This window comes from Aspergillus ibericus (assembly GCF_003184845.1).
Source record: "Aspergillus ibericus CBS 121593 unplaced genomic scaffold BO80scaffold_57, whole genome shotgun sequence".
In the NCBI taxonomy this organism is placed as follows: Eukaryota; Fungi; Ascomycota; class Eurotiomycetes; order Eurotiales; family Aspergillaceae; genus Aspergillus; species Aspergillus ibericus.
The window spans coordinates 92,897-120,725 of record NW_020292155.1 but is presented as its reverse complement, the minus strand read 5'-3'; the positions used below and the strand labels follow the sequence as shown (position 1 = coordinate 120,725).

Genomic DNA, 27,829 nt, shown 5'->3' with positions numbered 1-27,829 from the left:
CTTGGATGATGGGGATAAGGCGCAGGCATGCCCATGGAATGTCCGCGGTGTGATAGAAGAGCCATCTTGCATTGGGTCGGACAGTCTATGTCTGTATGGGCTGGAAAGTGTAAACCCATGCCTGGGGAGAGTGATAAGAGTGATATGTGATGAGCGATGACAAAATTTGCGTTGGATTCCGTATCCATGGACTGCTCCACTCTCCATCAATATCGATCCTCGATTCCCCCGTTCCTGATTTTCAAGTCCATGCGGTGTGGCGGAAGAGGGATGAGGGATGGGGGATGAAGGATGGAAGATGGGGTGGTTCGTTTCCTCCCTCGGGCATAAGTCACGTACCCTAGTGGTAAGTATGTACGGGGTATGGAAGCTCGTATTGGCGATGAGGTAGGTACTGGTCTCGTCTCAAACCCATGGAATCTGATTCCCGGTATTGCAGCTTTGCAGCCATCCGGAAACCCTATACCATATATTATGGGCAGGCACTACGGAAGGTTGAGAGGAAGAACATGATTTTATTACAATTAATCGATAAGGAAGTACGGAGTAGAAGAGAATGAAAGGGCTGGACAGTGTGTGTGAGAGCAACAGAGAAAAAAAACCCCCATGCTGTTGTATCCACTCTCGATACATCGTTCATTTCATACCTGGGTAATTCAATCCGGTGGGTCGTTCAGCCCGGGCAGTGCCATCTATCTAGCAGGCGCTATTGATGGGCCGCGATTTGCTCGCCTGCATCTTCTGACAAGCCCCGGCGATCACGAGGCAGTAAGTGGATTTGGGCATTGGCAGCCTCTAGATAGCTTGGAATGCTGCAAGTACGAATCGTTTCAAGACGCGAGCAAGCACCAGTCAGCACCTATCTATATCGCCGTGGGATTTCTAGGCCAATGACGGCTGTTTTGCCAATATCATTTTGCAACCCCCACCACCCCTCCCCTCCCTTTTTTTTTTACCCGAGCAGGAGCCGTGATGATCGACTGGGCGGATCTTGCTCGGGATTGAAGGGGGTGGGCAGAATAGCCTGTCGTTGGTTTCTTCTTGGCAGGCAATACGGAGTAAACCTCTACGATTGCCTTGGTAATCCATTCATTTCTTGTCGCCTTGTCGCCGTGTTGTGCATACATTGAGTTGTGCTCCAATATGATTGTCATTCCTATTTGTAGTATTCAGCACTCAAGCATTCTGTGTGCCTTTCACAATTGATACAGGCGCGCCGGTCCTTCTGCGTTGATAGTACTTGTACTTGATATAGGTATTAGATAGTGGTAGATGATGAAAGAAGAAAATTCTCCGTCCAGTGGGCGACGTGAGCAACCGGACCAGGGCCATCTCTAGAGAAACCTGGACGTGACTATATTTGTCACTGTCACTGGGAGATCGGAGCAAAAGAATCACCTCACCATATGTAATCCGGTGCATACACTCGGGATCAAAGATGGTATACGGAGTACGTACTCGCTACTCAGGTAGCTCTGGGTGGGTCCAACTCAAGCTGCTGTGTTCGCACAATCAACATATATCATCATTGTACATAACAGTACATGCAGACTATGCATGAACCATCATTCAGGATTATGAGACGCGACGGGGATACTCGCCTGTAGACCAGTAGTGACTGCGTAACACAGGCAACAATGTTGATTACCAAAAACCGCCGTGGTAAGTACCAAGTACGTCTAGCGAGGCGAACAGCAGCTGGTATACCTATGATGTCAGGGCTTCTGCCTTTTTCTCCTCCTGACACTGCGTGAAACCACGGATGTGATACATCTCGCGATCGCTTGCCTTCCTATCCTGTTTAGATCCCATGTTTGAGGCCCCGATCGGTGCGGATCAGCCGCCGCCTACGAACGCGCAGGTAACACCCCATGGTCCGATCCGAGGACGCGACGGAGGTGGTCTAATTTTCAAACAGATCCGAATCCACAGATATGCTTACCTATGTATGTACTGAGGAGGTCTGAGGCCTGAACTTTGAACGGTACCTACAGGCTACAGCCCGTGCAGTAAGGCACTGTATGTAAGTCAATCCAATAGATCTTCGCTAGAGGATCCTTGGTTGGCTCTCAGCCTGGCTGGCCCACAATGTCGGAATCGCGGTGGTCGCCGTCCACGATCCATAAGCCCGACGATAGCCCTCATATTTTGTATTTCGTACTTTGCACCAATATCCCACTAAGTGGACGAGCACGGTTCAACTCTGGCACGGATGTAGAAAAGGCTCTACCTCAAGTTTCAGGCTGACATAGGTGATTTCGCGACTCGCGAGGTCCACTAATAAAGTTAGTACGACCCCTAAGGGGGCTGGGGGCGAGCTTCAAACATAGCGTTAAATTTTACCAGCCTGTTCGAGATCCATGGGTCATGGCTAAGTTTGAGCGGTTCCGAGATGAAGGCCCGGCCCGTCACAGCAACGGACAGAAAAGGAGAAATGATAGTCACGCCGACAGGGTACATTTCCCTCACTCGGCCACGAGAGCCTCCATCACCATGCATTCCTTTATACGGAGTAGTGATGCACCTAATTTAATTTATCCTGTTCCCTTTTCACTGTCATCTCTCTCTCTCTTTCTCGCTTGCCTTCTCCCGATCCACCCTAGTTATACGATAGGCCCATATTTTTTTTTAGCTTTTACACGCAGGGCTTTCTCGGGCAAACCTGATCAGTGGGAGCTTAGGATCCAGTGATGAGAGAGTCCTGATGTTGCACGGGGCTAGGCGAAAACGACCCTCATTGGATAGGATCTGTTGTCTTCGGACTTATGAAACAATTCCATTCTGGATATGGGATACAATCTCGTATGAAATACCGAGCACTGGCCAAGCTAGTAGATACATCAGGCGTTCTATCCTCCACCGTCTGCACTAGTACTACTCCGTATAGTGCGTAGGTAAGTCGTAGGTAAGTCCGCGGGTCCCTTGGTCAATAACTTAATAGTAGTACCTACTCCGTACTTAGCGCCTACATAAGCATGCTCTTAACCTTACCCCCATACTATGTTTCTCTGAACCAAAGCAATTTTGACCAAAAAAAAAAAACCAAAAAAAAAAACAAAAAAAAAGACAACCTCCAAAAAAAATAGCTTACAGTCGTAACCAGCATTCCACAATAGTAAGTCTAGCCTGATGATAAAAGATACCCATTCCAACCGTTCGTGTTGGTTCGCCATCAGCGCCAGCCTCGCCGAAGTCTTGCATGTTTCAATATGGAGATAAGCCCACTTTTTCAGGGGTAAAGACTACATATGTACGTTGTACACCTGCGTACTCCGTACAGAGTACTCCATAGAGAGATTGATGATAGATCGGGGGCTGCACCGTCTACATAGTAGTGCTAATAAAAGAGTCAAAGTGGAGTCATCCATGGCGGAGGTACTAGGTAGACATTAAGGCAAGAAAGATCTATCGCGGGTTGTTCTGGCCAAGACCTGGGCAAGCCAGTTCCAACCCGTGCTCGTAGGCACCATGAAAATCTCTGAACTGTCCCATTGTTTTTATACCATTCGCCAGCTTACTTTGCAGCCAACTGAAGGGAACTCGGGAGCATGTTGGTTGTACAGAGGGGGACCCTGTTGGGATTTCCAGGTCGCCAGTCGCGGCTGTTGCGAGAGTGAGGCACATCCGTGGACGCCAAGGAGGGGGCGACAGTGGGGAGCTTGACCACAAATGAGCAACCGGGGCTTGCTACACTATTGATCGCCCGCGAGCGGTCCGTTGTGTAGCTCTGCCGGGCGAACCCTGTCATGCTTTGCGGTTGACCAGAAGTACGGAGGTAATTTTCCATTCCTCGTCTCCGTTGGTTTTCCCGCATACATACTCCGTACACGCCAACCAGCTGCCGGGCTAATTGGAAACCACCTTCTCCGTTTGACCACTGCAGTAGCTGGAAGATAGACAACCCCATCGCTCACGGAAATCTACCGCCAAAAATGTTGGTGAAGGCAAACTGGCCTGGAGCCGCAAGCCAAGGAGTGCCAATGGGGTCTTACTTATTACCAGAGGTAACCGGAGTACGGCTCAGCTCAGCCAGCGCCAATGCCTATACGGTCCTGTCGTCGGAGGTCGGAGTTCTCGGGTGCCCCTGCAGCGAACCAGCGTTCAGAATGAAAATTACCACCCGCTTCTGCGCCGAGTTGTGGTAGGATAGGATACGGAGCAAGTAGGCTTCCATGTCTTGAAGCCGCGGAGACCCCACGGCGCGTATAAGAATTGACACTTGACAGGCAGTACCTTCCAATCCCCTTTAGTTCGCTGCAGGGTGCGGTGCTTATGTAGTCCGAACATGCCCCCATCCTTTGTTCTGATGACCTTGAAGCCCTGATAAGTCATGAGTAGCCTTAGGGCCGGTTAGTAACCATCCTTGCTCACGGATCCATGGGTGACCCCCGTGGGTAACGAGGCCCAGTCCCAAGATCTACATTCATCCAGGTGACGACGATGATCCTTTGGCCGGCAAGGTTGTCCGGTATGAAACCGACCCCGATTTGCTGAGATAGATCCCAACAGCTCAGGTGCCTGCGTAGATGACGAGGGTATCCTGGTTGTTTCACTAGCAGCTGGCTGGCTGGCTGGCTGGCTGGCTGGCATAATGAAATAATACGGGAACGGTAACAGAGCTGTGTTCAAGCAGCATGGCAATTAGCACCTGAGTAAACAGGATGTACCCCCTACCTACCTTGGTCTGATCCCAAGTCACTGGCCAGCTGCCAGCAGCAACGATTGTGATGATCATCGGGTTCGGACTTGAAGTACTAGTCAGGTACTACATCAGCTCTAACTAACAGGTGTCAGAAAAAAGCCCACACTCCACTCACTCTTCAATTAGTCGGGGTCGATGCCTGGTCCATTCTCCTGGGTCAGATGATATGCCTACTCGTGGGTGTGGGCTGTCGATTACGAGCTTGCGTCCGTCTTTTTTTTTTCCCCTTCCCTCCAATGCTTATGGAGGCCTGCTGTTTGTTTCTCCTATCGAAATGTGGCGGTATTGCCAGCTCTGCGGTTGCCTCGCCATGCTTATCCAGTTTGCTGCTGATTACTACTGATTGGGGATACCGATGCTCCCCATAGGTACCTAGTAGATTCCGGTTAGCTAGTCAGAAGTATCTGCCGCCTACCTTCTCTACTTACACAGAGAGGATAGTATAGTTGGGATAGCATCACATTAGCTTTTGAGTCGGCAGTAATGGCCTAGTACCCCTTCCGTACCGTCCATGTGGGTGCGTGATTGTCAGCCCGATCGGAACGTCACTGGGTGTTCCGCGATTGGGCTAAAGCCCCAGCATCGGTGGACCCCGATCCCCCCGGGGCCCATCCAGAAGTAAGTACTCGATACTAGGTTCTTAGGCAAGTCCTCCGTACGGAAAAGCGACTTGGCTCAGTTGATGCAAGATGATTGTCGATGAGACTAGTAAATTACGGGCTCCATTGCATGCTTTCCCAGGAAAGAGGCGCAAGGAAACTTCGTGGGACCCAAGTAAGATGTGTCAGCCCTTTGGTAGGTGGCTTGGGGTTCGGGGCTGCAACGTACCTGGGGCAACAGCGATTCAGAATAATAATAATCTCATTCAGCTCGGTCCATCAATCCCAGAGCAGGCCTACTAGGCAGTGGAGCTGGATGCATACGCCTAAATTTCGGTGACCCGGGGGGGGGGGGCATGCTCATTGAGGATGACGGTAGTCTTACCGCGCGCACTTTAAAGTGAATTAGAGAATAGTATCCATGCTGCAGGCTCTAGTTCCATATTCCCGATGATAATTTGGATTGTTCCTTTCTCGGATCTATCAGGTCTCGTCATTTGACGGCCTTGGCTCCCCCTTTTCCGCAATCATTTTTGGATTTTCTACGGAGGAGACCGAGATCAATACCTCCATGACAGGACAGCCCCGTCGTACATCCATACGGAAATACAGCCATTCAATCGATACATACGTTCATACCTGGTCATACATACTTTCCACCCCCCCAAACAACCCCCATTCCTCAGCTCAGCTACTGCCTACCTATCCTATTCTGGTCTGTACAAGCCTTCAGCTAAGTACCAACTAGCAGGCAACATCCCTGTCACTGGTCACCCCGCTGCTTCCACTGCTCTGGGACACCGAAAAGGGAGGTGGGTGGGTAAGGTAGCGATGTATATCTAGTTCTAGATCACCGGCCCCAATCGTCAAGGGAGGGTCCAGAGAAACCGGGCAATCTATTATTATTATTTACCCTTTTTTTTTAAAAAAAAAAGACAGAAAAAGAGAGAGATATATAAATCCAAAAGAAACTCAGGCGGCCCGCACAAAACAGAAAAGAAAAGGAAAAAGAAAAAGAAAAAGCCGAAATAATCTTAACCCAGAAGAAAGCCTGAAGAAACAAGCCGTATATTTGCTTATTGTTGATCCCCCATTGTCAAAATCAATGTCATAGCCCTCCTCGTTGTGACTGTCGGCCACAATCCATTGTCTCTCTCCACTCTTCCTCCTTGCCCTACTTGAGATCTTATATACATACATCCGGACCCGGTCTGGTCTTCTCCAGGGACACGCCCAGTTTGCGGGGAGCTCGAGCCATTTCTGGTGCCAATGTTTGCTTTTTGAGATCTTGATCTTGATCTTGACTTGGGACCTTATATCTTATTTGCTAGTTCCCGGCCTGTTTGCTTCTTTGCTTCATCTTAAGCAACTGCTTGCGCAATTCCGAGCATCTCCAAAAGCCGGGTGAGTGACAGCCTTTTCCATTCAGTAAGATTACTCCACGGAATCATCTTGCGAGATTGTAGAGCTGGATGACTGAGACATGATAGCAGGAGGGGCCTGGTTTCCTTTTCTTCCTCGGCCATTTTGTTCTCACCATCTTGGTGCGCTTTGCGTTCCAACCGCTTGCAACAACCCGAGCAAGAGACAAAAGGTGTTTCGAAGCACGAGGGCGGAGTAAACGCAAGCCCAGGGATCCTCCATTGCGTTCGTCAAGATGGAGACTGCAGAACCAGTGTCATACGAGTTTCCCGGCCATCCCGTCGGGGCTGTTGCGCCTCGTCGAATGATGAACTCGAATGTCGGCCATAACTTTTCTTTCTATACCAACCCGACTGCCCCATTTCCATTACCGTTTCATCAATCCTCATCGGCCGCGTACGGCTTCGGGCACACTCTCAACCACCATCACCACCACCACCATCATCATCCGGGTTACCAACACTACTTTGTAGCTGGTCAGCAACCGCTTAATCATCAACCAGTTCGCCTTTCTTCTGAGCCACCATCTATCCAGCAAATACCCGATATCCGGCCGGCCAAGAATGCCGTCAATCGAGTAGTCAGAGATCCTCTGACCAAGGCTGAACACAATACTGGCTCACAACAATCCTCGGGGGCTCAGCCATCGAGCAATAGAGCAGCTGCACAGGGAAAAGGTTCCTGTAGCAATGAGGTCGAGTTCTCGACGGAGGTGGATATCTTGATGAAAGCAATCCAGGCCAAGACCGGTACTCAGCCACCAGGACTGCAGTCTCTGCCACCACTCCAACAGTTGACCCACGGGGGAAGTAATGGCTATACCCAGAGCTATTCGATACCGGTGCCAACCCCCCGCTGCACTGTCATGGTCGAAGAAGCCCCCTCGCGATCGGGCAAGAAACGCAAGTATACTTGCACTCTGCCCCATTGCGGCAAGAGCTTCGCACAGAAGACGCATCTAGATATCCATATGAGGGCCCACACGGGGGACAAGCCTTTTGTAAGTGTTGCAAGAATCCTCTCAAGAAGCGTGAGTTAGCGCTAACTTTCTCATTATAAGATATGCAAAGAGCCTTCCTGTGGGCAGCGCTTCTCTCAGTTGGGGAATTTGAAGGTAAGTCGGCATTTCCCTGGCAGAAGTATTGCCAACATCGAAAGGCTACAGGTTGTCTAACAGAGATACTTGGTTGTTAGACCCATCAACGTCGCCATACAGGAGAGAAGCCATTTTCCTGTGATATCTGTCAGAAACGATTCGCTCAACGAGGCAATGTCCGTGCCCACAAAATCACTCATCAACATGCCAAACCATTCACGTGCCTCTTGGATGACTGTGGGAAGCAGTTTACCCAGCTTGGAAATCTCAAGGTGCGGAGACCAATACTTCACCCACCCTGAAGCCAATCATTTTGGAGCTGACTTGTAGGACAGTCACACCAGAACAAGTTTCACGCCACAACCCTACGAAACCTAACATTAAAATTTTCCCAGGTAACAGAGGGAGAACACATGAGTCCGCAAGATAGAAAGCTCTGGGAATACTTTGCCACGTTGTATAAGAACAGCAACAAGGGCATAAAGGGCCGCGGAAAGGATCGCAGAATCTCGCCTACCTCTCGGTCAGACCCGGGATCCGAATCACGCAGACGGATCCAGCCTCTCAACAGTAACGATGACAAGATGCGCCGAGCCAGTTATGAAGACGCTTCGATCTACAATGGCGGTTCCAGCAGCGAAGAGGAAGATGCGGAACCATATTTTATTGAGCGGCAAGCTCATTGACACACCCAAGTTCCCTATTTTCCCGCGTTTCACCTGTTCGATTGTTCCCACGATACCAGCTTCATTTTTTTTCTGTCCCGTTGTTTATTTCATAGCCTCAGCACCTCACGTTGGAAACGGAATTTACCTCAATGAGGGACTCCCCAAACGTTATCGTTCGGCTTGCAGACTCCCCTTATGTACATCAGCGTGTCCTCGGAATTGTGTCCCGTTGTATCAGAATAAAGCCTGTCCGCATATCCCGGCCTAGCTGGGTAGCTTTACATGACCTGAACTCCTAGCACCCATAGGAAAATATGATATGATCAATCATAGACCGTAGACACTACAGGCAGGAAGTGGTAAGACATAAAACTGGTTTTTACACCAGCGAGCGGAGGCAGACTCGCACCTTCTCAAGCGCCGGCGATCAGCCCTGGTAGGTACGCCCTGGTATTCTCATAGACCAGGAAGGTGACCCACGTGCTGGGTAATACTCGCAGCAAATTGGGGCCTAGGCCTTTGTAGAAACCCGTGACGCCCTCCCTGGCCCAGATCTGAGCAACGGCATCCCGGACGCCCGAATATACGAGGTGGGCATTATAGGTTTGCAAACGAGCCCGCAACACCTGATACGGGTAGGTAACACATCCCGCAAATAGCTTGGACAAGCTCGAGATCACGAATAGGTCCATGTTTCCCAGCTGCCGCATCCCTGACGGGCCCGAGTCCGACGACCCATGACTCCCACCCACGCCATGTCGGATCCCAGTAGTAGTCGTCGTCTCAGCCGAAGACATCCGGGAGCGGTACAGCTTCAATTGCTCGTACGCCATGAATTGAAGCGCGCCATGGCTGACTCCAAAGAGTGCGGGAATCAGCCCCCGATAGAAACCCGAAATACCCTCCGAGCGGAATATCTCCTTAGCCCCCGTCGTGAACGACGCGTATGCTCCCGGGCTCTGCGATCCGGTTGACAGCATGCGTGTCTTGATGACCCAGATCGGGTTGGTTAGCATGGATGTCAGCAGACCTACGAATACCAGTTAGATCATTGCTCGCCTCCGGATATGTTTCGGCCGGAAAAGTGTGGGTGAAGGGGAATATTGCGGGTTTGTTTCCTGGCGTACCTGCAGATCCTGAGGCTAGGAAAAAGTCGGCCGACGTGAGGGCCTGGTCTTGAGAACAGCGCCAGGTGCGCATTGCGCCCTTGATGTGGCTGTAGCACAAGAAGTACAGCGCCCAACTAGTGGAATTACCGACTATGTTGGGCGCCAGACCTCGGTAGAAGGCTTTGAGGCCGCCCTCATTCTGAAAGATCTCGCGGACTACTGGAACTGAACCGCCAACTCGCGAAGAGGATGACCGGTCGACTAGGAGACACGACAGGATAAGCGTTAGTTATGGTCTGAATCCTAAGGTCCAGAATTGATCTGCCCAATGCCTAGCAAGAGTGAAAGAGACGAACCTTGAAGTCGAGTCTTGACCAGATCCAGCGGATGCAGACAGAGCGTCGAGGCGATTCCTGCGGTGAATCCTGCTACGGTCTCCACAAAGGACGAAGACAAGCCATCCTTGCCAGTCATGAACCCTTCAAATCCTCCCGGAATACGCCGCTTGCAGGGTTTGAAGTTCTAGCCGGGGGTGTCTGGGGGAGAAGAGGTCCGGATTCCTTTGGCTAGAGATTTGGGCCCGAGCTAATAGGCAAATTCGATTGCGCTTGGCGGGCCGAAGCGCGCCAAATGTCCAGCCAGGGAACAGATGGATGGATCACGATTGTACCAGCCTACGACGACATCTTTACAAGGATGAAAGGGTCTGGTTCAAAGTGCTATGATCGAGCCTACGCTGTTGACGATAATGCAAGTCGGACACCCTCCCAATTCATCGGTTTTCCCCGGCCCTGCCTGGAACCAAAAATGAAATTAGAACCATTCGCGTTAAACAATACAAAACATGACGAAGACCATTCGTAGTCTAAAAGTACATATTCATAGAAGTGGACTTCTATCTGTCGACATCGACAACCGGGGGAGAGGAAGGGTTCCGGGTCCTGCTATCATGTTGGCAGGCAGACTTTGCGGCCTGACTGGACCGCGGACCGCGACATCAAGCATTGGCCATGCCTGAGAGGTGGGCGTTCATCGCCAATTTATCCCGAAGCAGCTCATTCATTTATGCGAGCGGCGAAAACAGCCTATACGTATGATTAGCGGACCGGAATCATCAGGAAGGCGTCGGCGGGGTGTGGTCGCTTGTACTTGAACAAAGATGGCTTGGGTTCACTGTAGGTGTATCCTGTTTTCCTTCAAGTCAGCAACAGAGCCACCGTCAAAGATCCAAGCAACTGCCCAAGAGGGCCCCAGCAACATACCCAGGTAGACAATCAAGGGCAGGTATCCACTTGAACAAAGATAACCGTCAGTTCAGGCCAGTGCATCGCTTGAACAGATAGAAGGCGGCTCACTAGTGAATGGCAACTCTGGAGACGTCGATGACCTTGGAGATACGCTCCTGGAGAAAGGACATCCGTTAGTCTAACAAGGCCAACCCGTCGAATAGCACATGACGAACGGGAATTTGGACTAACCTTGGTTTCCTCGGAGAACTGGACCATACTGCCGGTAGAGTCTTGTATACAGGTTGAAGAGGGTGTGAATGGCAAAGGTCCCTTTGGCTGGTGCCTGCAAGTATCTAATGAGAAAGGCGGAAATGGTAGGGTGGACGGGGAGTGACGGGAAGATTGGGGGAGGTGAAGCTCAAAGTTTTCCGGGGCTAAGGTTGGATCAGTACCTCCGTAAAAGCTCCGCCGATAAACTAGACTCGTCTCCAACCATCATCCACCGCGGTCTCTCTTCCCCCAGTGCTTGTGTACCGCCCAATCGATACCTTTCTCGGCTCTCTCTTTGTTTTTACGTCCTCCGTCCCATTAATCGCGCCTTTCCCGCCCTGTCTTTTCGGTTCAATCGCTTGCATCTGGCCGAGGGGCCCCTCAAGAACAGTACGCAGGCGCCATGTCCGGCGCAAGGCATTGGTAGGTGCTCGGTTCATGTGTCGCTTGAGAACTCGAGGCTGAAAAGCACTGGATTAGGGAGCAAGACAAGGAGGCTACCGTCTACATTGGCAACCTCGATGAACGGGTATCAGATAGCCTGGTATGGGAGCTGATGCTTCAGGCCGGGCGCATCGTTAACGTTCACCTACCGAAAGATCGGGTCACACAGTCGCATCAGGGCTACGGGTTCGTGGAATTCATCAGCGAGGAGGATGCCGAATACGCGTCACGGATCATGAACGGAATCCGCCTGTACGGAAAGCCTATCCGCGTGAATAAAGCATCTGCCGATAAGCAGAAGTCGGTGGAAATTGGGGCGGAGCTGTTTGTCGGGAACCTCGATCCTATGGTTACGGAGCAGGTCCTTTATGACACATTCAGTCGCTTTGGAAACTTGATAAATATTCCCAAGGTGGGCGCCCTTCGTCCCTTTTACACGCCTGTCGTGGAATTCTTGTCTTCTTGGTAATAAGCTAACAATGACTGCTACATAGATCGCCCGAGATGACAATAACCTGTCAAAGGGCTATGGGTTCGTGTCGTTTGCCGACTTTGAATCTTCGGACGCTGCCATATCCAACATGAATGGCCAGTATCTTATGAACAAGCAGGTCTCGGTACAATACGCATATAAGAAGGATGGAAAAGGTGAACGCCACGGTGATGAGGCAGAGCGCATGCTGGCAGCACAGGCTCGCAAGCATAATGTGCGTCTGCCAACCCAACCACTACCGCCGCAATTTTCAACCCCGGCGACACCCATGGTTCCAGCCGCGATGGCCAACGGCGACAGCTCTCGGCCAATGAGCACCAATCCGCCGGACCTGAGTATGGGGAGAGGCATGGCTCCTTCGAATGTGGCCTACCAAAACGTCCCTCCTCCACAGTCAAGTCGACCCGTCCCACCTCCCACATCTCTGGCGAACCCACCGCCTGGTTTACCTGCACGGCCGCCGCCTTCACAGGCTGGATATGGAGGCCCGCAGTCTTTTCTTCCCCCGGGCTTCAACGGTGGCAGCCAACAACCCTCTTTTCCTCAAGCAGCGGCTCCGCCGGGGTTCGCACCGCCAGGATTCGGTCCCCCTGCAGGAAGCCCTAGCTCTGCACCTCCTTTGCCGCCTGGATTCCAACAACCTGGCTATGGGCGCGGGCGCTGAGCATTCAGGGTGGGATACATCGGAATGAATAGAATAACAGGGTTAGAAAGAAAAGTGCCATTCTCTTCGCCCATTACTTGGTTTGTAAGATGATGACTACTCGAACACGATGTAACGACCCACAACTGAGTGGTTGGCGCCCTAAAGGATGAAGGATCATGCCCCGGATCCAATGGTTCTAGAAGCCTCAGCTTACCGGAGAACTAAACCGGCTTGTTTTTAGGTGGCGGAATTGAAGCGCCGGTCCGGGCTTCACATATCGATGGGAAAGAGTAATGTGTACCAATGGTTGGATCTGATTCCCGCCGTTCTCGATCTCTTCATTCGCGCTAGGTAATACAATATATATGAATGTGGCACTACAGCTATTCAGATGCTCATATAACGAAAATCGAGGGCTTATTGCCAACGTAGATTGACTCGATCTAGGGTGCGTTTGAGACAAGAGATTAAGTTCGATGCGGGGGACCCAAAAAGAGACCGGGAACAGCCGGCGAAGGAAATCTACGCACGGCCAAGGAGCCTAAAATCACCCATGAAGGGCGGGATAGAAGGAAGCCTGCACTGGTAAGACATCTAAACAGAATAAAGCAAAAAGGTGCGATGAAGCAAATGTAACGCAAATGCCATCAAGAGAACGACACGAATTTGGGATCCCTAGGTCGTCCGTCAGGACCGATATTGTTCTTGGAAAACCGTTGCTCCATATATAACCGACGGGCTTCATCGAAATCGACCCTTTGCCGTTTCATGATCCGCAGGACCTCGCGTTTGGCCCGATCATCCAACCCCGCCCTAGTGTCGCCCTCCATGATATTGGCGGAGATGTCAAACTCGGAAGATATCAACCCAGCTTCGACATCACCTGCAAAAGTAGAAGGGAGACGCTGGTAGATGTAATCGGGGACAGTGACTAGATGTAGCCATCGGAAACGGGTGAGATAGAGCGCTATAGGCAGGTCAGAGGGTTCTAGACGACGCGCAGGCTTTATATGTTGACATTCAGACATACCTGTGCCACATACAACAACCGATAAGATGAGGAAGTAGAGAATATAGTAAGCCATGGTCAATGAGGGTTGCCGGCGAACAGCAGCGGGATCAAGCTCGATGGGGATTGATGAGTTGCGCCGCGCAGGTCCGGATCAGAAGCTCTCAGAGCGATAGAGGCTTCTGTCCCCAAAGTCACGATACACAAATTCAAAGCTGGCAGGCGTCGTGCTACGGCCAGCTATACGGGCGACATTTAGACAACCACAATGGTCCGCACGTCCATACATATAAGTACGTACGCATATAAGTGGAAGCCTGGAAGGGCGCGGAAGACGGAAGTGGGTCAACCATGCGCAGGGGCTGGAACGACGGTCGGACGGATTTGGATCTTTGGGTTCTTCGGTCGCTGCCCTCGTCCTCAGGCAGCCAACGAACCGCCGAACACCTGCAAGACTACGGAGTAGTCTATTCCTAAAGCGGCCTGCTTAGCGAGGCTCCCAGCGTTGCCATTCTTGGCGCTGGCACACACAACTGAATCCTCCTAAGGGCTATTAAGTAGTAGCGGGTATATACCGACCGGACTTGCGACGATTCGATCTGTCCTCATCCCCCACCCAGCTTCAAAAGACCTTCAAAATGGCCACCAACGTTTCCAGCGACCTCATCTGGCAGCTCACCCGTACGTCACTATCCCTCTACGCAACCGTGTCCCAAAGGAAACCCTAGGAGCCTTTTCGCGCATCGTCCTCTCCGGCTAATGTACGACCACTTGAACAGGCACCCAGAATGCTTTTCTGGTCAAGCGTAACAGCGGCGGTGGCTCTCAGTTCTCCCGTGACCCCCTGAACTTGCAGAACAAGCACTCTTTCAAGGTAGGAGCACCGAAAGTATGGTGATGATCCTGTTATTCCGTACTAACGTGGATCGTATCTAGTACGCCGGCTATGCCAACACCAAGGTACTTGACCCGTGCTTCATGCCATTCAGACTCTTCTGTCGGGAAGTGGATGTTTAACGTTGTAACAACAGGCGGTTGGTGTCCAGGCCACCGAGAACGGTGGTGTTGTTGTCATCACCAAGAAGCCCAGCAACCCCCAGCAGCCTGCGAAGAACGTCGTTAGCGTGACCTATGGCCCCAACGCTTCCACCCGCAAGTAAGTCGACAGAATCAGTTGGCATCTGGGGATGTCCGTCAGGGGCACGCTAGGGTTTTCTGACAGTGTAATTTTCGCATAGGATCTACAAGGGTGTTGCCGACAAGACTGCGAAGAACGGCTACCGTGCTGATGTCCGTGAGGACGCCGTTGCCCGTGTGAGCGCCATCCGCCGCTCCCAGAAGCCTAAGAAGGAGACTCCCTCCCAGAAGCCTCGCGGTGCTCAGGCCAGAAAGGCCGAGGAGAAGTCGGAGTAAATTCCAACATCTCGGGAAGGGCTAGGAGGCATGATGTCACGAGAGTCGGTCGGGTTGACCAGAAGAGCGCCGTGCCGGCCAAAGGCGGTAACATCTATGTAATTTAGCAATGCTGCCATCACGGGGACATTGTTGTCCGGCCAGGCCATTCGGAATGGAAACAAAAAAAATACCAGGAAATCCAAAAAAGGTGAAAGGAAAGACTTGCCAATATTCAAAAATGGTAGCAACGGGAGTGAACGGGAAAACAATCAGCCTTCCGCCTGTTATTGCCTGTGATACCTCCGGCCATCTTGGTGTGGCTGGGAGAATGTGGAGGTTTACTACCGCTTGTCGGGCCGAAGCAAGACGTAGAGCCGGTATTGTAAGCACATCTCTACTGTGAAGTTGCCGTAAAACAACCTTCGACATCCGCCTTTTCCCGAAACCTTGATGGATCAACGGCCAAACCGGTATATTCCTCGATTGTGAGTTCTTCGAACATAGGGACAGACGAAAATCGTCGGAATCCGGAGAGCATATGAAGACTATATCCGAGGAAGGAATCTGAGATGCACCAAAGTCGGAGGCAACAACTCGGCTTCCAGTTGTGGACGCAAAGATGGGACATCCGGACAGCGGAGGAAAGAATTGGCGTGCGCTTGGCAGTGGGATCCTCGGTGCCCCAGAAATTTGGTGACAACCAAGGGGAGCGATGGGCTACGCATAACGATGGAGCAGAAGTCTGCTTGCAAGAGCCAACAACACCTAGGAACCGGGTCACTGTGCCGCTTCTCAGCTGTCGTTTGATACTAATGTCATAGAGAGAAGGGCAGCCTTGGGAGTCCACCGGTTCGGGAGGGGAAACTGAACACTCAGACAGCTTCATAGAACCCCACATGTGATTCCCCGTCCGGTTCCCGTAGTATATAATGACCCTGAGCTTTCCCCTCGCTCTTTCTGTAGGTACAAATGTTCCTCAGACTTCCGTGACTATTCCAAACCTCACCACTGGCTCAGTGTCTAAGGGAAAATTGTACGTATCTAGTAGCCTACTTGACTACTAGTCCCCGCATGACCTCCGATCCTTCCTAATCCCTGTGCTGCCACTTGCCCAGACCTGTTCACCGTGACTGAAGGACCGTACCACCAGCACACCCCGCCCCCTCCCCCCATCAACCCCTCCTCTCCCCCCTCCCTCTGGGTTTTTAGCTGAGCTCCCCCCGACCACCTTTCTTTCTTCTCCCCAGCTGATTCTCCTGTCTCTCATACCTTTCCCCTCCCCCTTCCATCCGTACCTTCCGCTAACACGGGATTTCTCTCGTGTATAGATCTTTTATCGTCTGGAGAGAACCTCGATTTCTACAATGGTTAAAGCGGGTGAGTGGTATTTCTGGCACCTGCATGCACATTGACCCCGCTTCCAAAATCCAGGACAACCCCAACCTTCTCCGGAACAGTGGGACTAATCTATTTTAATAGTTGTTCTCGGTGCATCTGGTGGCATTGGCCAGGTTTGTGCCCCTTATCTCCTATCGGTCCACCAGTTACCTTACTAACCATGTCTCTCCCTGAACGTGCAGCCCCTGTCTCTTTTGTTGAAGGCATGCCCCCTGGTGGATGACCTTGCACTTTACGATGTCGTTAACACGCCCGGTGTCGCTGCCGACCTTTCCCACATCTCCTCTGTTGCTGTACGTGTGGGCGATCTATCGAAGCCCTCTCGATCCCAAACACATGTAATTCCTTTGCTGATACACTCGTCAGAAAATCTCTGGATACCTCCCCAAGGACGATGGATTGAAGCACGCCTTGACTGGTGCCGATATCGTTGTTATCCCCGCTGGAATTCCCCGTGAGTGCAGCACCTTCCCTCCTGTAAACCGAAGAACTCCTGGCTGACAAGGCACTGCCTGATAGGGAAGCCTGGAATGACTCGTGATGACCTTTTCAAGGTTAATGCCGGCATTGTGCGCGACTTGGTCAAGGGCATTGCCGAGCACTCCCCCAAGGCATTTGTTTTGGTAATTTCAAACCCTGTCAACTCGACTGTCCCCATCGCTGCAGAGGTGCTCAAGGCGGCTGGCGTCTTTGACCCCAAGCGTCTCTTTGGAGTCACCACCCTCGACGTCGTCCGCGCAGAGACCTTCACCCAGGAATACTCTGGTCATAAGGACCCGTCTGCGGTGCAAATCCCAGTTGTCGGTGGCCACTCCGGCGCGACTATTGTTCCCCTCTTCAGCAAGGCTACGCCTGCTTTTCAGGTTCCCGCAGACAAGTATGACGCGTTGGTCAACCGTGAGTAGCTTGTGCCCCTCCACGCCCCCCACCTCCTTTAACGTTAGAAACTGTCACTAAAAGCCGTACAGGCGTTCAATTTGGTGGAGATGAGGTTGTGAAGGCCAAGGATGGTACCGGTTCCGCGACCCTATCCATGGCCTACGCTGGCTTCAGGTTTGAGTTCTCATGCTATGAAAAGCAAGTGTCACAGCTAACCCCTTCCAAGATTTGCTCAGAGTGTTATCAAGGCTTCCAAAGGCGAACAGGGCATCGTCGAGCCAACCTTCGTGTATCTGCCTGGTGTCACCGGCGGCGAGGAGATCGCAAAGGCCACTGGTGTTGACTTCTTCTCTACCCTTGTAGAACTTGGCGTAAGTCATTCAACGTGAAATATGTAATATTCTAACATCCTTCTGACGCCTAAAACAGACCAATGGAGCCGAGAAGGCCATCAACATTCTTGACGGCGTGACCGAACAGGAACAGGGCCTCATTCAGGCCTGCACCAAGGACCTGAAGCTTAATATCGAAAAGGGCGTCGATTTCATCAAGAACCCACCACCCAAGTAAACACGCCCACCCCAGTCATGTGTCTCACACAGGTTTCCCCAGCACCAATTGGTGGTATGCCAATATCGCCCATTTTGTCACCACTGGAATGATGTTTTTCGGTGGTTCCATCATAAGTTCGAAGGAGCCTTGCTAATTATTGTTGTCCCGGGGAGATAGGCTTTGAAGCATGTGACTGCAGACGAATAAGCGATTGCCGATGGATTGCTCTGACCCAGGGCTTTGACTTCGAGATACGAGTGACGTGCATAAATGAAGTAGCCATGTATTCTTTATGCCTGTGCTTCGCGGTTTGTAGACTTATTTAGCAACCCGTTGATGGCAGATACAGCCCCAGCAGAGAATCGGGAAATATTGAGTGTTGTAGTGTCGCTAAAGCTCTCGGCAGTGACCGCCAATTATGGCAATTGGTTGCCCGAAGAGGATTAAAGTCACCCATATTCAAGGCTTGGGGTTGACGGTTTTGATTTGGAAGGTTGCGCCTGGAAGCTCAGCAGATTCCGCTTGGACAGTAGTTGTAATACCTAAATTCGATAGAGCACCGCGAATGACACCGCATGGAAACCATAAGTACTACAATAAATGCAAAGTGATTAGAGCACGAAGAGTTGACAGACTAAAAAAGCATGACTGGGATGGTCATACCGCTTGAGCCATAGATACCGCTTCACCTCGAACAGATGTACTCATCCTTGCAAACGGACGAAAGGAGTTGTCAGTCAAGACATATACACCCTGAAAGTTGAAGTATTAGCCTTCTCCTCGACCTGAGAAATCGGAGCGTTCAGAAGAAGCCGGAAGACCCCGAGTTCTGCTTACCCGGTGGTTGGTCTTCAAATTATCAACCTGTTTCTTAAATAGAATCGTCCATAGGTCTTTGCACAGAAACTTGATGATGTCCAGGTTATCCGCAAATCGCGGGCGATCTCGAGAGAATCTGCTCCATCCGACAATGATTCGGTTGAAAATGTGTTAGCCAAGAAACTTCGCAATCAATGGCACGTGCAGAATTCTGGTGCCCCCTATGCTTCCAACACCCTCCAGCACAGCAAATTTAAAATTTCGGGAATCGTGAAAGCGGTTGCTAGGCATTCGGAGCGTACCGTTCTGCGAGTCCTTGTCCAACTCTGTAACCTAGAGATTCGAGGCGGAAAAAGGTAGTTTCCCGGATTTCTTCATCATCTGGTGACTTCTCTCCTGAGGCAAGTTCTTTTGCCATGCGCTCCGCCATAGGGACGAGCTCTATCAGGAGGAAATCAAGACATGAGGCGCCGAGGAGCCGTGCATGAGGATCCGAAGCATTGGGGGGCGAAGCCGGTATGTCGGAAGACATGACAAAGACCGTTCCTATATACGCCCGAATGAAGTCCTTTGTTTAACACGTGGTATCTTGAAGTGCAAGTAAGATGGCATTGATCGATGAGCAACAGCACCTTTCTCCTTGTCGATTCTCGGGGGTTATGCGGCTCGGGGGGGTAAGCCAGCCAAGCCCGATGACCGTGCCTACGACGGGCCCCCTCCCCGAGAGTCTTGCCCGAGTAAGGAGTAAGCCATGAGGCATACCAAGTGCTCGGGCTCTTATAACACACAACACGTTTCATTGCGACAGGATGTTATGACAGATGTGCGCAATATTTGTAGGAGGCAAGAACTGATTTTTATGGACCCAAGCAGGACTTCTGAGCTGTCTACAATGGCTCTTCTAAGATGAAATCTACGAATATCAGGGCGAATCAGTATGTCAGGAGAATAGCCCATTCCTAGAATAACGGATGATTTTTCGAGTTCTTATCAGCTCCATAAATTGATAGAGAAACCTGTATTTCATAACATGCATGTCCAATGCCCCCAACACATCTGCGCAGTGAATATTCCCACTAAACCGAATGCGCCTGACACCGTGCGAATATGCTTCAATAATTCGATGCATCGTAACCGGCCTGAGTAGGATATTCAGAACTAGGCTGGCTTGATAATTGGATGTCTCCATTTAGAAAGCCCCCATTGTACGGGTTGCAAAAATCCTGCCTAGGCGAGGGCCGGTTCATTGAATTGTACGCTGGCCGCTTAGCAGGCCTGATCGGGGTATCTTCCTCCTCATCACTTCCGGTAAGGTCGATCACCTGAGCAGCATTGCGCTTGTTTGTGGATAAATGAGCCGCTGATGATGCTGCCGAAGGCTCTCGTGACTGCGTGGGAGTCCGGTGCACCAAAAGAGTTGGATCTGAGAGAGATTCTTGTTTGATAGGCGTAACTCCAGGCTCCCTGATCTCAATCAAGTCTTCATCATCATCCGTTGCTGGAGTAAACCCGCCCGGTTTCGAAGACTCTTCGTGATTGGGGCTAGACCATCGGCCATCCGGTTCTATAATGACTTGTTCAACGTCTAACGAGGTTAAACGAAGTATGTCATCGACATACCTATGAAATCAGAAAAATGTCACACATGCATAGGGGTTTAAATCAGTAGATTCTGCCTTACTGGTCAATCTGTAGTGATTCGAAACTTGTAGCTTTGGAACAAACAGGACAAGACCAAGTTGGCGCTTGTTCCTGGAGTTGCAAGAACGAAGACGCGTCAAAACATTGGTTGTGGGTGCATATAACAGAACGACAAGGGACCTCGATTCGAAGAGTCGATAAAGGGCACTTGAGTGACATAACACTGGACGTGGCAACAATATCTGAATCGCCTGCTTTACTTCTCACTGCAACGCGTTAGGCAGGCTGTGTGAATCGGATATGGGATCAGGTGCATACTTTCTCGCAAGACCTGTTCCTTCGAAATAGTCTTCCTCCTTTTCAATTCTACCACGAGTTCTTCGACGGGATGCCGCTTAACAAGATTTACGAGAACAAAGAACCGCTGTATCTCGTTAGCCTAGCTCCATGCAGTCTCCTCCAATCAGATTTAGGAATGCGGTGAGTCACGTAAATGATAAAAGAGACACCAAGGATGGTTGAAATCTTGCCTTTTGGGTAAGAGCATAGGTCATGACAATGTTGTTCGGATACCCAGGCTTCTTGCGGATATATTGGGTTACGTCGGCTGGTCTTGTTGTACCAGGTTTGTTCTTTAGACCTCTCAAATTGGCTTTCACCTCATCAAGATTTGCCTTAAGTTCAACTTGGTGAGGAAACGCAACATCCGACTTGGTAAATTGATTGAGGCCTGTATCTGCAGCGCAATACACCATCACCCGAAGATTTGGCTCAGCCTGTAGCCTAGACGCTACATTTGGTGTAAGAACAACTTTGAGCTCCACACTGTCTCTAGTTTGTTCGCGTACTTATCAAGTCATTAGAGATGAAGAATGCCACTGGACTCGAATAATACTACCAAGGTCTTACCTTTGCATTCCGAGGTGGAAGTCAATGGCTCCAAGACGGTGTAGAAAGGACTATCTTTGAAGGTCAAACGGCCTATATGAAAATCAGAAACCATCCTGGCCTCGGTGAAGAGCGGAAACATGAGGGCAAAGTAAGTACCAGGTGTAAGTCCATGTGAGGGCATTTGTATGCTCAAAGGCGAAGGTCTCTGCTGCGTAGACAAAGGCTGGCTGACTGGGTGAGGTTGAAAATGTTGAGTGGGAACGGACTGCGTCGTGGAGGGGGTAGGGACTGGCCGTCGTGCTGTAGCATAGATGGATTGCCTCAGGTTATCATACTGCTCAACTTGCCCTGCTTGGCTAAGTCTATCAATAACTAGTGCGGTTCACAAGATGTTAACACCGTGACAACGATTTCCCCAAACTAGGTCTAGGGAGGAAGAGCCAAGACAAGATCAGGTACAACGAACAGTCAATAATTCGTAACTGCAACGAAGCCTTCACTCCGGAGACAGCGAGCCCCTCATTCCTGAGAATATCCTTGAGTTGCGCATTGGTCAATGTCTTGACAAGAGCAACCAGATTTTGTGTATCTGAAAATTGGCCAGCAGAAGCCATGACTAGGGTCAGTACAGCCGCTAGTCGGTAGCAAAACGAGCATGCAAGCTTTATCTCAGGAAGAAAGATAGTTCAAGACAGTTGCGCTATGCTCAGCGACACTGTTCAAAGACATCTCAATCTTCGGCTTATATAGGCAGGTGATATTAGAAATTTTTGATAAGGGAATATGAGTCGGAAGCGCTCCTAATCTTGAGGTTGGGGTCAAAAAGAGCTCCAAATGAATTAGATGCCAATGACTTCCTATGCGATCAACCAGCGGCGATTGCGGAGGTGAGAAGAGCCTCTAATGTGATGACATAAGATTGTCCCCCAAAAAATTATGAGGGGAAAAATGAAAGAGGGCACCCCGGCAAAAGGCAAAAGCGAAAACTTTCCACTTCACACTATTATCTGCACCAATAGTTCTCGTCAAATCAAGCTTTACAAGTTCCTCGTTCTTTCCTCTAGGATATTACCATCCATATCTCTTTCTTTTTATCTCAAGTTCGGCCAGCAACCATCATGGCAAAGAGCGTCCGGGCCAGTGTTTCCAAGCGCAATAGAGCCAAACTCCGAGCTACAGTCTTTGGACCAGCTGTTGATGCCAGGACTGAGAGACTATCTGCAAAGCTGCAAGAGCTGGCTTCTCGGCCCAAGCCGAATGAGGAGCGGACAAATATGGAACTTGATAGCACACGGACAAGTACGTGCAAGTCGCTTGGAAAATCCAGACTACAACTGACTTATTATGGCGGATTATAGATGACAAACTAGATGACAGCGTCTCGAATGTCAATGAAGGTGCGCAAATCCTTCTTTCTCTCCGTATCTCTATCTGGACTATTCACTTGATATTTTCAGCGTCCCCATGCTAACTTTGATCAAATGTAGATATGGATATCGATCAGGGAAGTGCTAAAGGTTGTCGGGCTCGCACCAGAAAATCGGGACGAATTCAAAAGCGTAATAAGAAAAGTCGCTCGTCTATTGTCTTTCGCCCTCGCCAATCAAAAGCTACGGGGAGTTCAAAGAGGCGGTGAAAAGTCCCAGGTATTCTACTTTATAAAAGAAGAGGAGGCGGTCTAATTTCTGTCATATATGGAGTTTGGCGTTGTAATATAAGGGTTAGCATACTTTTAAGATTACTACGCTTTGGTCTTCCGCTTCTCCGCATTCAGAAAGAAAATATTAGACTGAAAATGGTACAAAATGAATTCATTGGACAATAGTACTTTCTACCATTCAATCACTTATATACATCTCAGATGTGAACGATTTGCCGAATCATTTAGGTTTACCCCCTAAGTACTAACCTAATATATCACTACCACACGTGCTTTTGCTCGTGCAAAGTCTGCCAACCCATCGTCAATGTAGAGACACTACGATATATGGCAAATGCGATGAAATGGGTTGGATCTCGAAGTGATTCTCCGCGAAAGAAAGTGGCATTGTTGTAGTAGTACTATACTACTAACATATACACACATGCACGCGATCCAAACCAGAAGGCGGTCAGTCGTGTCAGTATACACCTACTTATCATCATAGATCGGATGCCACACCTCACTTGAAGTGAATGCCTCAAATGTGTTAATATTGGCGTGTGACAGATCTGACCAAATGCAAATCACGCCGACCTCTCCTGTATTTGATTATTAATCTTGATTTAAATGGCCATTTTATCGGGAAGTTGGGCGATAATTATCGCCAATGTATTAACCCCCCTAGCCGTCTTAGTGTTTTCCTCTGGGTTTTTCCCTTACAAGCCATTGATACCAGGACTTGCGACATTTGAAAATGACAGTAACATTACTGCTGTTCCAAAGGCCTTTGACAAGGTCATTTTCATGGTCGTCGACGCCTTGAGAAGGTATGGCTGTGTACAAGATCTCGGGCTTTCGTGCTCTCAGCTGAACTTATTAGTGACTTCGTCTATTCCAATAATTCTGGGTTTCTCTTTACCCAAAGGTCAGCAAAATAGACCTCCAACGCAAGCTACCGATCTGACGTTGATCATAATAGCTTGATTCGATCAGGAGCTGCACTCCCTTTCACTGCTCATGCTAGTTCTCCCACAGTTACGATGCCCCGTCTTAAGGCCATAACGACTGGATCCATACCATCCTTCTTGGATGTCATCTTGAATATTGCAGAGTCTGATACTTCGTCGACTCTGGCATATCAGGACACGTGGTTGGCACAGTTGAAGGCACGAGGAGAGCACTTGGTCATGTATGGGGATGACACTTGGCTCAAGCTGTTCCCTGGGATGTTTGAGAGAGCAGATGGCACCACAAGTTTTTTTGTGTCGGTTAGTTAAAAAGAAGTGACTTGCATGAGCATGTCTAATATGAAGACTGAGCAAGATTTGCGCAGGACTTCAGCGAAGTTGACAACAACGTGACTCGCCATGTTCCCAACGAGCTCCTGCGGGATGACTGGTCAGCACTTATCATGCATTACCTCGGTCTAGATCATATAGGACACAAAGCAGGTCCTCAAAGGTAAACTAGCCAATGTCTAGCTTCGGGGCCATAATAACAACCATACAGCCCTTACATGGTAACAAAACAAAATGAAATGGACTCCATCGTCAATAATATATATACCAGCATGGAGCAGGAAGAACATCTCCAGTCCACCCTCTTTGTTTTGTGTGGTGACCATGGGATGAATGATGCCGGAAACCATGGCGGTTCATCCGTGGGTGAGACGTCACCCGCACTACTTTTCATATCACCCAGATTCCAAGCCCTGAAGACTCCTAGGCAGTCTCCCACGGACTCGCACGGTGACTTCCAATATTACCGTACGGTCGAGCAAACAGACATAACTGCAACCTTAGCAGGTCTCCTAGGCTTTCCGATGCCTCTGAATAGCTTGGGTGTATTTATCCCAGAACTCCTTGACATATGGAAACTGAGTATGTATACATCTGTCCTTCACAGTGCATATACCAGTCGCTTATATTGTGAATAATCTGTGTAGGTTCACAAAGAATCCATTTGTTGCTCTCAAATTCCAGGCAATTATTGAGAAAACTAAAGGAGACGTTCCCTAACCATAGTTTTGAGCCCCATTCGAACAGCATCAATTGTGAGACTGAATCATCACCTGACGTCTATATGGCTGAGTGTGCATGGGTTCAGGTCAACCATTTGCTCTTCAACTCTGGCGGAGATGATCAAGATGATATTTATCCCGAACTCGAGTTTGCCTTGTTTCGGTTCTTGAAAATCGCTCAGAAGATAATGAGCAGTGCCGCTAGTGATTACAATCTCAGGGATCTCCTCCTGGGCCTAGTCATCACATTCTTTGTTGTCTTGCTTTCTTTCCCTGCCACCTACACACTGCTCTCAAAGTCTGGACACGCCGGGACATTCTTTGCATTGAGTATCCTGAGCTACGGTGGTATGATGTTTGCTAGTAGCTACGTGGAGGAAGAGCAACAATTTTGGAATTGGGCTTTTACGGCGTGGGCATTCTACTTGCATGTCAAAACATCAATTCATCCGCGTTGCTATACATTCTCGCAGCACGGTTTGAGAAACTGCCATCGCTTATATGTTCTGGTACTCTCCAGGTATGGGGCGGTGATGCTGCTGCTATCTCATAGGGTTTTGAGACGCTGGAACCAGACTGGTCAGAAATTTGCCGCCAACCCAGACATTGCTCGGACACTTCTCCCTTCTCACCAGCTCATATTCTGGTCCTTTGTGGCCTTGACATACGTTGATACTTGTAAACACCTCTCCAATCGTTGTTTATCAAGGCTATGGCAGCTATCTTGTGTCACAGTGACGGCCGGTGCATTCCTTCTGAAACTTTCTTATGTGGCCTCAGACTCCCCTGAGCTTCTTCCTGAGACCATATTCGTTCCTTTGAGAAAGGTGCTTGATGGAGGTTCTCTTATCATCTTCACGCGACTGGTTTTTGGCGGCATTTTTTTTCTCGTCCCTTTATCGATATATACTAGCAAAACCCCGCAACGGCCACTCGCGATGGGAGGCAAGTCTCCATCGCTAGTCCTCTCTCGAAAACCTGCTAACAGATTACAGTTTTCTCGAGCACCGTCTTCCACGATGCTCTCACTCTTTTCTTGATAACGCAGTCGAGAGCTACGAACATCCCGATCTTCTTGATTTTTAGGCTTCATGCTGATATCCTTGCTTCGATGACACTGACCGCCCTTGAGCTAGCCATCACAACCCTGCTCGTACAATATATGACCTTTTTCGCATTTGGAGGTTCAAATTCTATATCCTCTGTTGATCTTTCTAATGCGTATAATGGTATTGGCAACTACAGCGTCGTCTTGGTCGGTATTCTGACGTTTGTAAGTAATTGGGCTGGGCCAATATGGTGGGTATCGGCTGCTCAGGTCCTCCGCTTTGAACAGGCTCAGCATGAAAGAAAAGCCCACATCGCTATTGTCACTTTCCATATGGCGGCAACCTTGATGTCTGTCATGGCAGCATGCACAATCTTGAGAGCGCATCTCTTTATCTGGACGGTCTTCTCCCCTAAGTATCTCTATGCATTGGCATGGACTATTGTCAACCACTTGACCGTGAATCTACTTGGTGAGGTCTTGTGTACTCTGCTACCACGAGGACAATTGAAGCAGTGACAAGCGAAATTGGTGTAACACGAATACGGGAGGCGAGCGGAATGAGAGGGGACCAATCCAAGACTTCAATCCATATGCATAGGTGGATCGTGCTCTTCGACATGTATATCTTGCATTCATATTCTAGATTTTGCGTGTCATGACGGTTCTTTAGTACTATAGCAAGCTGTCAAAGAGGTCATCAATAGCATCTTTTGTCCGCTTTTTCTTTCGTATTTTCTTCCCATCCAACCCTACAGCGCTTTTATATTCTTTTGGACCCCCCGAGTTATGAGCATGACGTGAATTGTGTGAGTCCTTGGTCCTGGATGGCATCATGGGTGCTGAAGAATTTTCACGGCGACAGAGGACGACCCCCACGTCCTCATTCTTTTGTGCATCGATACCACAGACCGGACCAGTAAAAGTCTTTGCTTGTTGGGTTGAGACCATCATCTCCTTATCAATTCCTGTCGCTCTTGTCAGACGAGCAAGCGTGGCTAGTAGTACTGTCCCCAGAGTAGAGAATTGCCCATCGGCAACAACTGTAGAAAAAGCTCTGCGTATCAAGTTAGCAATTGCCTTTGATGGGATTAGGGCGATTAAAAAAAAGACTATGTTTTGAGTCATCGCCCATTTGCCTAACTCACAGGTAGCATTTTGGGATAACATGGATTGCCAAATGATGTTTGTACTCATCAGCGGAGGGCCCGGGGCCGCCATGACGGTCGAGAGATTTCGCGAGCTTCAAGGTATCCCTTTTGAGGATTGACAACCATTTCCACCATTTGGTCCCTCGGTGTTGATTTTTATTGCGGTGGAAGATCAAATGGAGTATAGAGTGCACCGCAGATACTTTATTCACATCCATAATCATTCTCTACAACATGGACGAGAAGCCTCTGTCCACTACTAGACCAAGGGTGATATGGGCGGCTCTGTTCTGTGGCGGGAAGCGACAGGTTTGGAGCATGACAAAAGAGAATGAGTAGCCACGGTGTGTGAAATATAAATCAAGAACTTTTTCATCGTAGTCGCGTCACAGGCGCAAATACAATTGCATGACAGACCTGGTCCGACTCGACGTCCGCGGCTAGCAGTACGATGGCAGGGTAGGCGGAACGGTTTCGAAGGTACTACTCCGTACTACCTAGGTTGATAGTATCAAGCTACTGAGTACGGAGTACAACATCACATCAAATAAATTCTGTCAAGGTAGCCTAAACCCCATGCACAAGGAAACAAGGAAGTGTCAGAATTCTTATCTCGGTCGCTGCGTCCTTCAATGGCACTGGCCAACTGAAAGGTCTAGGATCCAAACAATCCGCCTTTACCCGAAGTGAATAATGGTTGAATATC

General features: G+C 49.7%; 12 protein-coding genes across 12 annotated transcripts; 6 read left to right on the top strand and 6 right to left on the bottom strand.

The window, feature by feature from the left end:
- Positions 1-6,519: 6,519 nt before the first annotated feature.
- On the top strand, positions 6,520-8,703 carry BO80DRAFT_226855 (C2H2-type zinc finger protein). Its single transcript, XM_025714433.1, has 5 exons — positions 6,520-6,729; positions 6,795-7,723; positions 7,784-7,837; positions 7,918-8,091; positions 8,155-8,703. Exons 2-5 carry the CDS (start codon positions 6,959-6,961, stop codon positions 8,503-8,505), a joined length of 1,344 nt encoding a protein of 447 aa, XP_025570764.1. The 5' UTR covers positions 6,520-6,729; positions 6,795-6,958; the 3' UTR covers positions 8,506-8,703.
- Positions 8,704-8,900: 197 nt separating this feature from the next.
- Positions 8,901-10,070, bottom strand: BO80DRAFT_449276 (putative mitochondrial folate carrier protein Flx1; the record flags this gene model as incomplete). The annotated part of the gene is made up of 3 exons (XM_025721735.1): positions 8,901-9,517; positions 9,615-9,857; positions 9,953-10,070. 3 exons carry the CDS (start codon positions 10,068-10,070, stop codon positions 8,901-8,903), a joined length of 978 nt encoding a protein of 325 aa, XP_025570763.1.
- Positions 10,071-10,300: 230 nt separating this feature from the next.
- BO80DRAFT_429063 (mitochondrial import receptor subunit TOM7) lies at positions 10,301-11,189 on the bottom strand. Its single transcript, XM_025720388.1, has 5 exons — positions 11,075-11,189; positions 10,952-10,998; positions 10,859-10,887; positions 10,746-10,782; positions 10,301-10,681 (listed from the first exon to the last, which is right to left on the bottom strand). The coding sequence occupies exons 1-5, from the start codon at positions 11,099-11,101 to the stop codon at positions 10,660-10,662; spliced, it is 162 nt and encodes a 53-aa protein (XP_025570762.1). The 5' UTR covers positions 11,102-11,189; the 3' UTR covers positions 10,301-10,659.
- Positions 11,190-11,291: 102 nt separating this feature from the next.
- On the top strand, positions 11,292-13,059 carry BO80DRAFT_505428 (U2 snRNP complex subunit HSH49). Its single transcript, XM_025724487.1, has 3 exons — positions 11,292-11,518; positions 11,576-11,951; positions 12,034-13,059. Exons 1-3 carry the CDS (start codon positions 11,499-11,501, stop codon positions 12,694-12,696), a joined length of 1,059 nt encoding a protein of 352 aa, XP_025570761.1. The 5' UTR covers positions 11,292-11,498; the 3' UTR covers positions 12,697-13,059.
- BO80DRAFT_225834 (DUF2015 domain-containing protein) lies at positions 13,012-13,859 on the bottom strand. Its single transcript, XM_025714429.1, has one exon. It carries the CDS (start codon positions 13,761-13,763, stop codon positions 13,326-13,328), a length of 438 nt encoding a protein of 145 aa, XP_025570760.1. The 5' UTR covers positions 13,764-13,859; the 3' UTR covers positions 13,012-13,325.
- A 357-nt stretch (positions 13,860-14,216) lies between these two features.
- Positions 14,217-15,100, top strand: BO80DRAFT_391759 (60S ribosomal protein L28; the record flags this gene model as incomplete). The annotated part of the gene is made up of 5 exons (XM_025717190.1): positions 14,217-14,368; positions 14,467-14,561; positions 14,624-14,647; positions 14,719-14,843; positions 14,926-15,100. Exons 1-5 carry the CDS (start codon positions 14,326-14,328, stop codon positions 15,098-15,100), a joined length of 462 nt encoding a protein of 153 aa, XP_025570759.1. The 5' UTR covers positions 14,217-14,325.
- Positions 15,087-16,061, bottom strand: BO80DRAFT_226082 (uncharacterized protein). Its single transcript, XM_025714430.1, has 2 exons — positions 15,309-16,061; positions 15,087-15,194 (listed from the first exon to the last, which is right to left on the bottom strand). Exon 1 carries the CDS (start codon positions 15,978-15,980, stop codon positions 15,477-15,479), a length of 504 nt encoding a protein of 167 aa, XP_025570758.1. The 5' UTR covers positions 15,981-16,061; the 3' UTR covers positions 15,087-15,194; positions 15,309-15,476.
- Positions 16,062-16,335: 274 nt separating this feature from the next.
- Positions 16,336-18,500, top strand: BO80DRAFT_496995 (malate dehydrogenase). The gene is made up of 9 exons (XM_025724055.1): positions 16,336-16,459; positions 16,562-16,593; positions 16,663-16,773; positions 16,847-16,934; positions 17,000-17,377; positions 17,449-17,533; positions 17,586-17,730; positions 17,789-17,925; positions 18,089-18,500. The coding sequence occupies exons 1-9, from the start codon at positions 16,447-16,449 to the stop codon at positions 18,093-18,095; spliced, it is 996 nt and encodes a 331-aa protein (XP_025570757.1). The 5' UTR covers positions 16,336-16,446; the 3' UTR covers positions 18,096-18,500.
- BO80DRAFT_458967 (uncharacterized protein) lies at positions 18,371-21,876 on the bottom strand (the record flags this gene model as incomplete). The annotated part of the gene is made up of 10 exons (XM_025722322.1): positions 18,371-18,502; positions 18,575-18,664; positions 18,749-18,869; positions 19,033-19,276; positions 19,866-20,350; positions 20,412-20,637; positions 20,690-20,795; positions 20,902-21,218; positions 21,419-21,634; positions 21,729-21,876. The coding sequence occupies 10 exons, from the start codon at positions 21,874-21,876 to the stop codon at positions 18,371-18,373; spliced, it is 2,085 nt and encodes a 694-aa protein (XP_025570756.1).
- A 353-nt stretch (positions 21,877-22,229) lies between these two features.
- On the top strand, positions 22,230-23,082 carry BO80DRAFT_505422 (uncharacterized protein). Its single transcript, XM_025724486.1, has 3 exons — positions 22,230-22,561; positions 22,621-22,659; positions 22,750-23,082. Exons 1-3 carry the CDS (start codon positions 22,381-22,383, stop codon positions 22,896-22,898), a joined length of 369 nt encoding a protein of 122 aa, XP_025570755.1. The 5' UTR covers positions 22,230-22,380; the 3' UTR covers positions 22,899-23,082.
- Positions 23,083-23,531: 449 nt separating this feature from the next.
- Positions 23,532-26,491, top strand: las21 (mannose-ethanolamine phosphotransferase LAS21; the record flags this gene model as incomplete). Its single annotated transcript, XM_025723465.1, has 7 exons — positions 23,532-23,731; positions 23,785-23,829; positions 23,884-24,172; positions 24,238-24,365; positions 24,414-24,784; positions 24,850-25,873; positions 25,930-26,491. 7 exons carry the CDS (start codon positions 23,532-23,534, stop codon positions 26,489-26,491), a joined length of 2,619 nt encoding a protein of 872 aa, XP_025570754.1.
- A 65-nt stretch (positions 26,492-26,556) lies between these two features.
- Positions 26,557-27,696, bottom strand: BO80DRAFT_429055 (uncharacterized protein). The gene is made up of 2 exons (XM_025720387.1): positions 27,121-27,696; positions 26,557-27,029 (listed from the first exon to the last, which is right to left on the bottom strand). The coding sequence occupies exons 1-2, from the start codon at positions 27,345-27,347 to the stop codon at positions 26,648-26,650; spliced, it is 609 nt and encodes a 202-aa protein (XP_025570753.1). The 5' UTR covers positions 27,348-27,696; the 3' UTR covers positions 26,557-26,647.
- Positions 27,697-27,829: the final 133 nt, after the last annotated feature.